The sequence below is a fragment of the Sinocyclocheilus anshuiensis genome, unplaced genomic scaffold (genome assembly GCF_001515605.1).
Source record: "Sinocyclocheilus anshuiensis isolate Anshui unplaced genomic scaffold, SAMN03320099.WGS_v1.1 scaffold80, whole genome shotgun sequence".
NCBI lineage: Eukaryota > Metazoa > Chordata > Actinopteri > Cypriniformes > Cyprinidae > Sinocyclocheilus > Sinocyclocheilus anshuiensis.
The window spans coordinates 992727-1006765 of record NW_015554102.1 but is presented as its reverse complement, the minus strand read 5'-3'; the positions used below and the strand labels follow the sequence as shown (position 1 = coordinate 1006765).

At 36.9% G+C, this 14039-nt stretch overlaps 1 protein-coding gene across 1 annotated transcript; it reads left to right on the top strand.

Moving 5' to 3' along the window:
* The first annotated feature begins 2585 nt into the window (after positions 1 to 2585).
* LOC107669644 (tyrosine-protein phosphatase non-receptor type 1-like) lies at positions 2586 to 10985 on the top strand. Its single transcript, XM_016461967.1, has 10 exons — positions 2586 to 2664; positions 2785 to 2877; positions 3300 to 3390; positions 3797 to 3897; positions 6544 to 6642; positions 6808 to 6945; positions 7218 to 7427; positions 8319 to 8480; positions 9796 to 9971; positions 10054 to 10985. Exons 2-10 carry the CDS (start codon positions 2821 to 2823, stop codon positions 10325 to 10327), a joined length of 1308 nt encoding a protein of 435 aa, XP_016317453.1. The 5' UTR covers positions 2586 to 2664; positions 2785 to 2820; the 3' UTR covers positions 10328 to 10985.
* Positions 10986 to 14039: the final 3054 nt, after the last annotated feature.

The window sequence follows — 14039 nt, the reverse complement described above, 5'->3', positions numbered from 1 at the left end:
ACAAACAATAAATGTGTTTTTACGCTCTTTAATTTGTAGTGAGATAATTCGCCTCAGTTCAAGCAGCATATGAATCAATTATATTTTCCTCTTTAAAATTTGCGGCACGAAATAAACATGAATATTTGAATGCATGAAACAAATCAGAACAATTTAATACAAACGAATGTCTCATTAAATCGATAAATCAGAGTTTAAAAAAACGTCAATAAGACTAACTATTTTAATGGCTGCGACAGCAGCTGTGTAATGGGGAAGAGAGAGAGAGAGAGAGAAAAGACACAGGCTCCAGTCGGACTTGGGCTGAGAATTCTGATAAGCTGTCGGACAAGAGCAATTCAGGGAAATTGCAGGGAAATTCATTTCCTCGTTTCAATTAAAAGTTCCCCTCAGCTCTGCGGGCCCCCAATCTGCCCGGCCCGGGCCCATATGTACCTGTATACCCAGACGCTACGCCACTGAATATAATCAAAAAAACATGGCAACAAATGTTTAGTAAGTTGAAACAACTTTCACAGTCAGTTTGATTCAACTTGACTCATGTTTAACCGTTGCTTCTTGTCATTGTGGGCTTAGGCTACTTTTTTCAATACATTTTAATTAATATACAAATTAATACAATTTATTTTATTTATTTTTTTTATTACATATTGTTCATTCATTTATTTTTAACACCGCACCCACAGCACCCCCAAGACGGCGGAGTGAGCGGTCGCGTTTATGCAGGCTCTGAGGAAAATAACTTGAAACGTCCTAAAATTGTTATCTCTGACATGAAAAACCAACCAGTAGTTAAGTTATTTTCAGGTTTGTTTCAACTTGTGCACTTGTTGCACTAACTACACAAGTTTTCTCCTTTTACTTAAATGTAAACGATGGCAAACACCAACCAAGCAGATACCAGGCTAGTTGAGCATGACTACAACTTAAATGCTCTCGCAGAGGATATGATGGTAGAAACTGCCAAAACAAGCCATGACCATACACCTCTGCCCAGCCGAAAAGGTGTTTAACTAAAGGCAATACTATGTTTTAGTTGGTATGGTTTTGTTATAGAGTTATTAAGGACAACATGTTCACTTCTGCGTTTAAAGTCGAGTGTGTGCTGAGAGCTGAGACAGTTATACGTTAATTTATGTTATGTCTATTTATTTTCTATCTTTGAATGCTAGGGGGTTAAAAACAGTGTTAAGTGTAAAGCTATTTTTTTATTTTGCAAGGAACAAAAAACTAACTGTTTTCTTACAAGAGACTCATTCTGCTTTAAATGATTAAAGATTTTGGAAAGTTCAGTGGGGTGATTTAGCCCTGTTTGCACAGAAGAACAGCAATGTTAATGCTAGCTAAAGAATTACTGAATGTACCTTTATGTACTACAAAGCGTAAAGCTATTTTTTATTTTGCAAGGAACAAAAAGCTGATGAATGATGAATGATGATGAAAGACTTTGGAAAATTCAATGGGGTGATTTAGCCTTGTTTGTACATGGATCTTCACATTCAGCTGGAGTGATGGTATTATTTAACAGATTTGAAGGCTCTGTAATTGTTCATAAAGGGGACACAGAAGGCCACTGGTTAATGATAGCAGTAGAAATTCATGAAAAATGTTATATATTACTCTGTATTTATGGTTATAATAACAAAGTGGCTAATAGATAAATGTTTGATAAACTTGGTAAATTGGTAAATTAATGGAAAAAAAAGTATAATGCAGAAAATGTGATAATAGGGGGTGGAGTCTGTAATCACTTTTTGGCAAGTGTAAAACTGCGTTTTAAGGGTTTTATTGGCCATTTAAAGGTATTTCAACAGGTAAAAAGGACTGAATGAGCTATAATCTATCAAATATAACAACCATGAATGAAATCAAGTCATTTTGAGCCAGAAAGAACAGTTCACTCAATAAGTAGAGTCTGTAATCACTTTTTGGCAAGTGTAAAACTGCGTTTTCCAAGGATCCTAGGATCTCCAAGTACCACCATAATGATAATAATAACAATACAGTAGTGTAGTTGGCCTAATTATTCAGCTACAGCTCTGCACAGTTCAAGAACGAGGCAGTTTTATTCCTAATAAGAATATTTATTGTTGTCAGCCACTTTAACATTGTACATACACAGTTTGAACATTAACACTGCACTGTGCTTACATACAGGTAAATAAAAAACTTAATGATTAAATTAAAATGTGTTGTACCTAAAAGGTGAATATTGTCTCGTACAATGAAATGCCCTCAAAATACAAAAAATAATAAATATTACCAAAAATACAATAAGTTAGCCTAAATTCACAAGTAGATGTACAAAATATCACATTTACTTTGTTAAATGCTGCTGACGAAGATATAACAACATGTTATTATTTGATTCCACTCTTAAAACTGCAAAGTTTATGAGCCATATTACTTCATACACGTTTCTAAACCTCATACACACATTGTGTAAACTCCTCGAACTACAAAAAACTACAAAGCCCAGAATAATAAAGAGGTAACTCTCCGTAATATGATTGGCCGAAGGGGTTGCCATGCCCCACTACGTTGCGCTGATTGGCCTTTGCCAGGAGTTTATGGCCAGTCACGGAATTTCATTGGTCAATGTGAGGAAAGAGGGGCGTGATCAAGACGGACAGTGCTACGGGAGGAGCGAGCAGCGTGTTTCCGGTAAGAGCGACGCAACAGTACCATTGGAGACGTTCTGTTAGAAAATTAAAGCAGATTTGAAAAGTGTTTTTTTTCTTCATGTGATTCTACATAGACTTTATAACTAATTGTATTGTCAAGGGGTCATCTATCGTACGACGCGGAACACACGCGGCAATGGAAACCGAGTTTCGGGAAATCGATGAGCTCGGGAACTGGAACGCCGTTTACCAGGTAAAGGACTGATTCTGCTCCATACTTGATTATGATGTTCTAAATATTCATAACGGTCCAAAATAATTGTTTTTTTTTTTTTGATGTGATGTTTATTTTTTTGACAATTCAGATTGCGCTGCTTTTTCCCTAACTCGCAGAATAAATGATACAACAAGTTACATAGAGATGACCTGAATTTGTCATTTGTAAACAGTGACCAATATAGAGATGAGAGGGAGTCTATTATTAGTTAGTTTGACACTTTTATCTACTAATCTGGTTCACTTGCAGTTTTTAATGACAGTGATGGACGAATGGCATCGTTAACTGGATGCTATAACTGTGTGCCATATAGTTTCCCCCAGCAAACCATTTGTCACACATTTGTTTCACTTACAGTAAGAAGCATTTTCATCTCATAGACTTCTGTTTTACCGTAGGAGATTAAGCAGCAGTCCAGTGACCTACCATGCAAGATCGCCAAACTTCCAGAAAACAGAAGTCATAATCGCTACAGAGACGTCAGTCCGTGTAAGTGTGCCGCTTCCCTGTTTGACACAGTCAGTGACACCTAACGGAAGGGGCCTGTTATCAGCGAGCTGTTAAAGTCATTTCACACTGAAGATGTCATGTCTTTTTTTCTCTCCCTTTTTTAACTCTTCCGCCACAAAGACTTTAAAGAGCTGTTGTGGTTTCCTCTCTCTCTGAGTTTTTTTTTTTCCACAACAACCTGAAAAGGTTCTCAGCTCACAAAACACCACATTAAATGAATGACACTGTGTTTTATCTGTTTCAGTTGAGCGTTTTCATCAGGGAGATGTTTTTCTCTCTTGTGGAGAACTGAGAACAGGACCTGAAAAAGAGTCGTTCCACCACTGAACATGCAAAGCATCATGGGTGATGCGCCTCACAGCTTAATCGCTCTCTCTTTTCACAGTTGACCACAGCCGTATTCGTCTACAGATCGGCAGCAATGACTACATCAATGCCAGCCTGATCTCAGTGGAAGAAGCTCAGAGAAACTACATACTAACTCAGGTGACACACTGACACTTAGACCCCAGATTTGCATTTTCTGAATCTGATGTTTTATCTGCACCTGCACACCATCTGACACATGTAGGCATAAAAAATGGCAGACAAGCTGAATGAAAAGGTGAAATCACTCTCTGACAGTAGGTGGCGCTTATAGAAAAGAGCTAATCTTGATGGTTGGGTAGTTTTCTTTGCAGCGCAATAGATAAGAATTATTTTCTGTATATAAAAAAAATGGCTTGCAAATGTTTGTGTCTGTCTGAACAGGTGGATTAACAGTCGTTCATTCAAATTAAAATGTTTATCATGCTGAATTTTCACAACAAATATTTGTCTTGTTATCTAGCCATTTATTTTCATCCGACGTGACTTAGAACTGAGATTTCAAACCAGGTAAACCTGGACATAGGTAGACTTCTTTATTCATTTTTTTGGGGCCATCACTAAAATTCACAGGGCCCACAACAAATGTTTTATTATAAAACGGAAAGTTCAGATCCTTGATTCTGATTGATTGAGCCATGTTCAAAGCTGTTGTAAATTACTCTACAAACATACACCTTTGTTTACTTCTGTGCGTTGCTTGTCAACCACTTTATTGCAACCACAACTGTTTCTGAGGAACTACATTGTTTGGTGGAAGAATACTGTTTTTATTAATATCATTACACTTTATTTGCTCTGTTTTATTTTGTGAAACCCTACTACATATATGGAATAAGCATTTTATAAAAGCAATAAGCCCCGTGAAGGCGTGGTTTGCAGTGAATTTATAACAGCTAAGGGGCGTTGTTATGGTGTGTTCACACCAGACGCGAAGCAAATATGCGCATCACGTCACTTGCTCTAGATTACTCGCGGGATGTTTTTCGTGTCACTCGCGCGAATAAAAACAGCGCAATCAACCGTGGTGGAGATAACTACAATCGCTGTTTTGTACCTGTTGTCAAAAAGTCCCAAATACAATGGAAAGCCAAACGCAGACGTGTCTGGGTTCACAGCACCATCCAAAGGAGGATGAATAACGTTAGGATCCTGTATTAATGTGTGTGTTACATTTTACTACTGTATATATATCGTGCGTTCGCGGCAAACGCGTCGCGCATTTCGCGTCATTCGCGTCGCCCGGCGCGAATTCGCCTCTATTCGCGTCTTTGCGTTGACTTTGTATGTAATCTACTCGCGCGAATAATTACATTCGCGTCTGGTGTGAACACGACGGGAAGCGTTGGGGCTTATTGCTTTAATTGCTTGGCCACTATTAAAATTTGAAAGAACACAAAATGAAATTATTTTCAGTATTTGTGTCACATTAGCTCTGTCAGCCAATCAAAGTATATCAAACTAAATGCAGTTATAAAATAACAGATTTTTTAAAAACTGCTTTACAGTTTAAAGGTGAACCATTGCAAAAACGGTCATTTTAATTATATTAGTGCTAAATGATCCAGTATTATATGAGTTATAATTTCTGGTTTGTTTCGGGTGGGACTTCGGATATACATAAGACAAAAAGGTTAGCTACACTAAAACAATGTTAGGTTAAGCAAGTAATGGGGAAACTTCCTATTTAGAGACCCCCCCCCATCCTGGTTTTAACATTTGTGTTGACGTTTGTATTATGCATCTGTTAGGTTGCCAACACCCCAGTCGACGTCACACACTGATATACTGTGGTGATGTTCCATTTGGACACTCGTGGCATCTGCCAGAGAGATTTTCCCTCTCCTGTGTCTGGAGAGAACGCTGGGAAATGTTGTGAAATCTTGAGTTGCGTCAGCATGACATGTTTCTTTATTGTACAGATGAATTAGCGCACTGATGCTCTTAGACAGCAGCAGACTCGTCTCAACCTGCCGGCCTTGTTCAGTCAGAGCACTGCCAGCTATAGCCACAAACACACATTCTCACCTGCACTGTCATGTACCTCACACCTGCTCAAATGTGTGATTTTTCTACGCAGACTAATGAAAAAGGTCATTAGAGTGCAGGAGTTTCCACTCTGAGTAAAATTAAAAATACCAAATTCATATAATAGAATTAAAAAAATTATTTGACTAATTATTTGTATATATTGTATATGATTTAATAGATTTTATATATCGTATATGATTTAGTGAGATTTTAATCTCACTTAAATTTTAACACTTTAAAATTAAAATTAATACTTTAATCAGCAAGGATGCATTAAATTGATCAAAGTGGTAGTAAAGGCTATTATAATGTTACAAACATTTTCTATTTCAAATAAATGTTGTTCTTTTGAACGGTCTATTCAAACAATCCTGAATAAAGTATCATGGTTTCCACAAAAATAAAGCAGCACAACTGTCTAAAATATGTAATGAGTAATGACTGCTGAAAATTCAGCTTTGCCATCAGAGGAATAAATGACATTTTTAAATATATTAAAATAGAAGGCAGTTATTTTAAATTGTAGTAATATTTAACAATATTTCGTTTTTTTTTTACAGTATCTTTGATTAAATAAATGAAAAACAATAAAAATCTTACCAAAGTTTTGAATGGCAGTTAATGGTGCTGCTTACTCTTATAAACCCTGTTGCAGGACAAATTCAACATGTTTAAAACGTATTATTAATACAATATACTGCATGTGCTTGTTTTAATGGTTGTGTGTTTGTTTAGGGTCCGTTACCAAACACCTGTGGTCATTTCTGGGAGATGGTGTGGGAGCAGCGCTGCCGAGGGGTTGTGATGCTGAATCGCGTTATAGAGAAAGGCTCGGTGAGAGAAACACACACAGTATCTGTATCTGCCACATGGATACACAGACTCACTTTGAATACCTGCCTGCAATGCTTCTAGCATGCATATGGAGAGTGTACATGGGTTGTGTGTGTGAGGTTTGTGTTGTTTGGTTATAATGAAGAAGTGTGTGTGTATGTACAGATAAAGTGTGCTCAGTATTGGCCTCAGCGAGAGGAGAGGGAGGCTGTTTTTGAAGACACAAATTTCAAACTTACTCTGATCTCAGAGGATGTGAAATCGTACTACACAGTACGACAGCTGGAGCTGGAAAATCTGTCGGTGAGACACTTGATCTTCCTTTCATCTCATCCAGTCGTGCTTTGAGGTTATATATAATCCTACTTTAGTCACTTTCATCCATTTAGCAAAAGTTCTTTTTTTTTTTTTTTTTTTACAAAATATGTTGCATGTTCTTAATGTTTTGTTCAGAACTTCTATCTGGACAGGTTTGTTGACTTCACTCAACAGTTTCAGGATATTGCAGATGCCAGAGGTTTATTTCTAACAAGCACATGCTCGTGGTGATTAATGCTTGTCGCGTGTGTTTAAAGACACAGGAAACACGGGAGATTCTTCATTTCCACTACACCACATGGCCAGATTTTGGCGTGCCAGAGTCGCCTGCATCTTTTCTCAACTTCCTGTTCAAAGTGCGTGAGTCGGGCTGTCTGAGTCTAGAGCACGGTCCTGTCGTGGTCCACTGCAGCGCTGGTATTGGCCGCTCTGGAACGTTCTGCCTTGTAGACACCTGCCTTCTACTGGTGAGAGGACTGACCGCTTGTATGTAATGCCAGATCTGCCGGACAAGAGTGCTGGTTAATATTTAATCTTTTTACATAATGGAGTATGTACAACAGCATATTGGTTTATATTATTACATTTCAAGAATCATGGCATTGATATTTATGCATATGGCAGATACAATTCAATGATTATTGGTACAACAGCACTCTTTTATTTCAAAAATAAAATATACTCTATTGTTCAAAAGATTGGGGTCAGTAAGATGGTTTTCTTTAAAATAGAAATGAATAATTTTATTCATCAAATATGTGTTAATTTGATCAAAAGTGACAGACATGTATAATGTTACAAAAATGGTATCAAACAAATGCTGTTCTTTTGAACTTTCTATTCATCAAAGAATCCTGAAAAGCACGATTTCCACTAAAAAACATTAAGAAGTGTTTCTAACATCAATGATATAATGAATATGAATTGAGAAGCACATCAGCATATTAGAATGGTTTCTGAAAGATCATGTGACACCAAAGACTGGAGTAAAGGCTGCTAAAAAATCAGCTTTGCATCACAGGAATATACTACATTTTAAAATCTAGTAGTCAACATTTGAAGTGGATCAAAAAAGTTCATCAAAGTTGTCCTAAGACAAGAACGCATTTTGGTTTTAGGACAACTTTAATGAAAGGTTTTGATCCACTTCAAATGTTGACTACTGTACATTAAAATAGAAAACAGTTTCAATTTATGAGATTTATCTGAATCAAAGCATCACTGGATATCTGGATTTCTCATGTGTACTTCACTTGACAGTCACTCTGACCAGCACCGGCAGATTTGGTCTTGCTTTTATTTAGAACTCAGTAAAAAGATTCCAACATCCTCTAAATAACTGCTATGTGTGTTCTCAGATGTCTCGGAGGAAAGATCCAACATCAGTACGTATCCAGGAGGTCTTGCTGGAAATGCGGCGATACCGCATGGGTCTGATCCAGACAGCTGACCAGCTGCGTTTCTCTTACCTCGCTGTCATAGAGGGTGCCAAGTACATAATGGGAGACACGTCTGTACAGGTAATGAAAGTCATGTTAAAGAACCAATTTTTGGATGCTTTGCTGAGGTATTATAGGATGTAGAGCTGAGCAGGATGATGCTGTATATACCATTAAAACATTTGGGGTTGGTGAGGTTTTCTTAAAAAGTTTCTTAAAAACGCTCACCAATGCTGCATTTATTTGATGAAATATACAGTAAAACAGTAATATTATTAAATATTTACAATTTAAAATAACTGTTTTGATGTAATTTATTGCTGTGATGGCAAAGCTACATTTTCAGCGGCCATTACTCCAGTCTTCAGTGTCACATGATCCCACAGAAATCATTCTAATATGTTGATCTGGGGCTCAAGAAACATTTCTTCTTATTATCAATTGAAAACAGTTGTGCTGAATAAAAAATGTATCCACCTTTTTCTTGCCGTAAAAATGGGCGTGGCCATTTGTAAATTCTATGGGTCATCCGCGTCCAGCTATTTTTATCTGTACAGAACCGCTCCTTTTGCTGCTTGATATTGAAAATTCTTACCATATTATTTTAATGTATTATCTTAATTATGAACACACTGGTTGGTAATGCAAACAGTTTTACCGTTTATTGCACGTTGTTATTCTTCTCATTATTTCCCTATAGCGGCTAATGAACCGGAAGTCTCACCCATAGGCTTGCTTCCGCGTTGAAGAAAAAGGTGGATAGAAACCATGATACTTTTTTCAGGATTCTTTGATGAATAGAACATTTAAAAGAACAGCATTTATTTGAATAGAAATATTTTGTAATCTTTCCTGTCACTTTAAATACTTTAAAATTAAATGCGTCCTTGCTGAATAAAAGTATTAATTTCTTTATATAAATAAATATATATAATAAGTATAAATTTGACCCCAAACATTTGAAGGGTATTGTATTATGCATGAGTAGAAATATCAACTGGTAGTCATTGCTATATCATTTGAGCAATTAATTTTTTTGTATAAAACCTTTTTTTTTTTCAATTTTTAATTTGATTTGAATCATTATAATTAAGTGTTAAAAATAATCATAGATTTTGGCCATAAAATGCCTAAATAAATAAATAAATAAAATCCCTGTCATTTTTTATTTATTTAAATGATTTTATTATTGGAAAAATACTACTACCTCTAAATTGTTATTTAATATAGAAAACATTTTGCTATTGAATGTCCAGCAAAAATATCCTCATATGATATATATACCTCATTGTCATATAAAAAAACTCATCTGTGATAAATAACATTTTTTGTTCATTCCACCCACCTTTAGTAGGCTGTATCGATCAGTGAAATGCTTGTGTTCATGTGTGAGTAGGAGTCATGGAAGGAGTTATCAAATGAGGAGGATCTCCCCCCTCAATTAACTCCTCCTCCTCCCAGACCACGGCCCCGAATAGACCCACCCAATGGCAAAGACGAACTGGTGAACTCTGATACCACCCACTTCTTCAGTGAGATAATAAAAAACAGCGCAGAAATCTGTGCAAACAGGTCAAACTCTCAATATCTCTCTCTTTCTAGTAGTACACATCCAGCAGCCACATGCAAACATTTAGTTGTTGTGTTTTTACAGTGCGCCCCAGACATTCACCGACGGGTCAGAGCTTCGCAAACGGGCAGCCGGTGAGGTCGGTGAGGTCGGAGCGTCGGGGTTAAGCAAACCCGATGACACAATTATCGCAAGAGAAGCCCCTCCCAAACCTGCACGGTCTCCGCCCAAGACTCCCACGGAGGAGGTGACTCCTGTTGCTGCCAATGGAGCGTGGAGCCCCCTGCTGGCCAGTGTGTTTATGTGCACGGTAATGGCTGTAGGTGCTTATGCCTGTTACCGCACCTATTTCCACTGATGCCCTCTTTTTCCCATCCGTCTCTTTCTCTATCCCTCCATGTGCTGGCTATTGGCGGGAAAAGAAAAAGAGAGACACACACAGACACTTTCTCAGCTGGACCTGTCTCTCTCAGCTGGGCCCGTCTCACTCTCTCCGAATGTCTTTGGGAAAGCGTTTCAGAGACTTTTCCTAGCCAAACTGCTGCCGCCTCCTTCTACACACACACTCTTACACACAATCTAATAAATGTGTGTCCGTTTAAAACCTCAGGGCCTCACAATTCAGGTGTTGCTACCCAAACGTTAAACATAGGTAACAGAAAATCCAAAGACTCTGTTATTGCTGCAGTAAGTAAGGGAACTTTTCGTGTGTGTGTGTGTGTATGTATCTCAATCATTTTTTTTGTTGCATTTGTAAGTTGTAGGAGCTGCACAGGAGGTGAGCTTCTCTTAATACATGCTGAAAACACAAATCTGCTGTACCTGATTGAAAACCTGTTTGTATTTGTGTGTCTTGGAGAAAAGGGAGATCATGAGTAGTCTGGGATGTCTGATACCATCAAGTGCTCTGTTAGGCTACTGTCACAACATCCCAAAAGCTTTTTCTTTTCATTCTTTTTTCCAGCCTCAGCTTTAGTTTATACCCCAAAGGTGACACTGGTACTTTGTCTGTGTGAGAAAAAAGATCAAGTGACTGATGCAGCGGCCTCTCGTTCGTTCATTCGTTGGTTCCCTTTGTCAAATCAGACCATTTAAAATGCTGGAGCTGGATGCCACATTCAGAACAAACTTCAGTTGGTTCTCCAGAGGCCCTGCTGTGGCCATTTAATTTATCCATAACTCGCATTTCATTTTTTAATTAAACTGAAATACTAAAATCACTTCAAATCAAGCAAGCATTCTTACTAGACCTCATGGATTTTTATGTCCAAAGTTTCGTGCATTTCACTTAATGCCAGCTCTGGAAATCAAGGTAAAGCAAGTTAACCTGGCTGATTGATTGTTACAACAAAAATGTGGCAGCAGGTGGCAGTATTAAGTACAATGAGATTTTTCACTTGTTATTCCCCTTTTAGAGGACGGCGACTCATGGGACAGAGTTCTAATTTTATTTTTACCTTTTTTCCTGCTGCAATACAGATACATTCATGCTTCTGTCCCTTGTCACATGACCTAAATGGTGTGTGTTGAGCGCAGGAGGTCAGACTTACCAAAAAATGTAAAAAACAAAACACCAGCACTGAATGAATGCAAAGAGGGAAACGACCAGTGACAGTGAGCTGTCTTTGTGTTTTACTGTTTTATTATATTATTGTCATAGTAATTATTATCCAGAGAGATTAACGGCAGATGGGCATAAACATTTCTTTCGAATCAAACCACGCTGCAGAACTGTTACTTTTGAACAATGTGTGAACCAGTCTAATGCAGTAACCTCAAAACAAATGAAGCCTCTTGTGTATTGAGGCCTGAAATGCTTTTAATTGTGACTTCGCTTTGTGTGGTGACTCTTTGACTGCTGCTTGACCAGTCCAGAATGGCCATTTTTGGGTCGCTAGGAGGTTTTTTTCTGCTTGTAGAGGTTCAATGTTTCACACACTGAAGCTGTTGATATTTGGTTTGAAGGTTCTGTTGTAACAGAGTGTCACCATTCATCGTAGTGACTCTCAGAATCCGGTCCCTTTACTGGACCACAGAATGTAAATTCTCTTGCCGGCTTTATTTACACACACATATATAGAGAATTTTATTTGTCTGTGTCATTGTTTGTCTTCTTTCAGTTATCTTTGAACTGGTAGACATCAGACTTCCTTGGCCTTTGTATATGAGGCTTAAGCATTTATTTTCCCCCTCCCAGCAGCCTGTTGTGTCCTTTTTAATGTTGATTTATCTGTTTGTTTGTTTTTTTGTAAGAAAAGCATATGCTTTGTTCCAGTTGGATGTATTGACATTTGAAATTGTATTTTTTGGACAGAATACAAAGCAGACGCTATGGTAATAAACATATAAATCTCTGATTCTTCTATTTTTGAGTTTGTTCGTTCTTCGTTCTTTTTCCATCGTGATGATGAGAGGAGTTTTTCAGATTTTTATAAAATCTCATCTTGAGAACTTTAATATGAATGAAAGCTCTCTGTGAATGTTATAATTGTAAAGTTAATCTAAATCATAGATTACAGACTCAAAAATCTATGTGATGTACGGTGTAGTTTGAGCTTGTTTCATGTGCAGTTTTCATTATCCTCTTACTATTTAATTCAAGCTCACATTTAAATTATAATAAAATGTATGCAGGTCTGGATTATAGACTGGGGCCCAGACTGCCAGGGACTTCCAAACCTCTGGCCAGACCGTCCCGAGACCAAAAGAAGGTTAACCAGGTTCTTGGTGTTATGGTGCGAAATTATGCTAAGGTCCCCAGCTACTATTTTCAGTTGTCTAATGTTAGCCTACCTCTGCAGAACAACCTTATGAGATATAATAGCAGTATATATTTATATTTTGATATGCAAGGAAGATGAGATGAGCATTTAAAAATAATTTGTATAATCTATAAACATTAAATTATATTTAAAATATTCATAATTGTTTTTATAAATTTAAATTGTAACAAAACTATTTTTTTTATTTTACACTAAAAATACCTTTTGTATTTTTTCCCCCACAGAATTTTACAAAAACTCCATATAGCATCCCTTTGCTGCCAATATGTTAGAAGTGAAGTTTTTGTTCCGTGCCCTTTGACTTATTTCACACATAAGAACTTCTCATGACCAGTAGAGGGCGCTTCAGGATCAGTAACTCACTTCTTGGCCTTAATTTCAGTTGGGTTTTTCCCCAATAAGCAACTAAAACTTTTTTTTTTTTTTGTAAGAAAAGCATATGCTTTGTTCCAGTTGGATGTATTGACATTTGAAATTGTATTTTTTGGACAGAATACAAAGCAGACGCTATGGTAATAAACATATAAATCTCTGATTCTTCTATTTTTGAGTTTGTTCGTTCTTCGTTCTTTTTCCATCGTGATGATGAGAGGAGTTTTTCAGATTTTTATAAAATCTCATCTTGAGAACTTTAATATGAATGAAAGCTCTCTGTGAATGTTATAATTGTAAAGTTAATCTAAATCATAGATTACAGACTCAAAAATCTATGTGATGTACGGTGTAGTTTGAGCTTGTTTCATGTGCAGTTTTCATTATCCTCTTACTATTTAATTCAAGCTCACATTTAAATTATAATAAAATGTATGCAGGTCTGGATTATAGACTGGGGCCCAGACTGCCAGGGACTTCCAAACCTCTGGCCAGACCGTCCCGAGACCAAAAGAAGGTTAACCAGGTTCTTGGTGTTATGGTGCGAAATTATGCTAAGGTCCCCAGCTACTATTTTCAGTTGTCTAATGTTAGCCTACCTCTGCAGAACAACCTTATGAGATATAATAGCAGTATATATTTATATTTTGATATGCAAGGAAGATGAGATGAGCATTTAAAAATAATTTGTATAATCTATAAACATTAAATTATATTTAAAATATTCATAATTGTTTTTATAAATTTAAATTGTAACAAAACTATTTTTTTTATTTTACACTAAAAATACCTTTTGTATTTTTTCCCCCACAGAATTTTACAAAAACTCCATATAGCATCCCTTTGCTGCCAATATGTTAGAAGTGAAGTTTTTGTTCCGTGCCCTTTGACTTATTTCACACATAAGAACTTCTC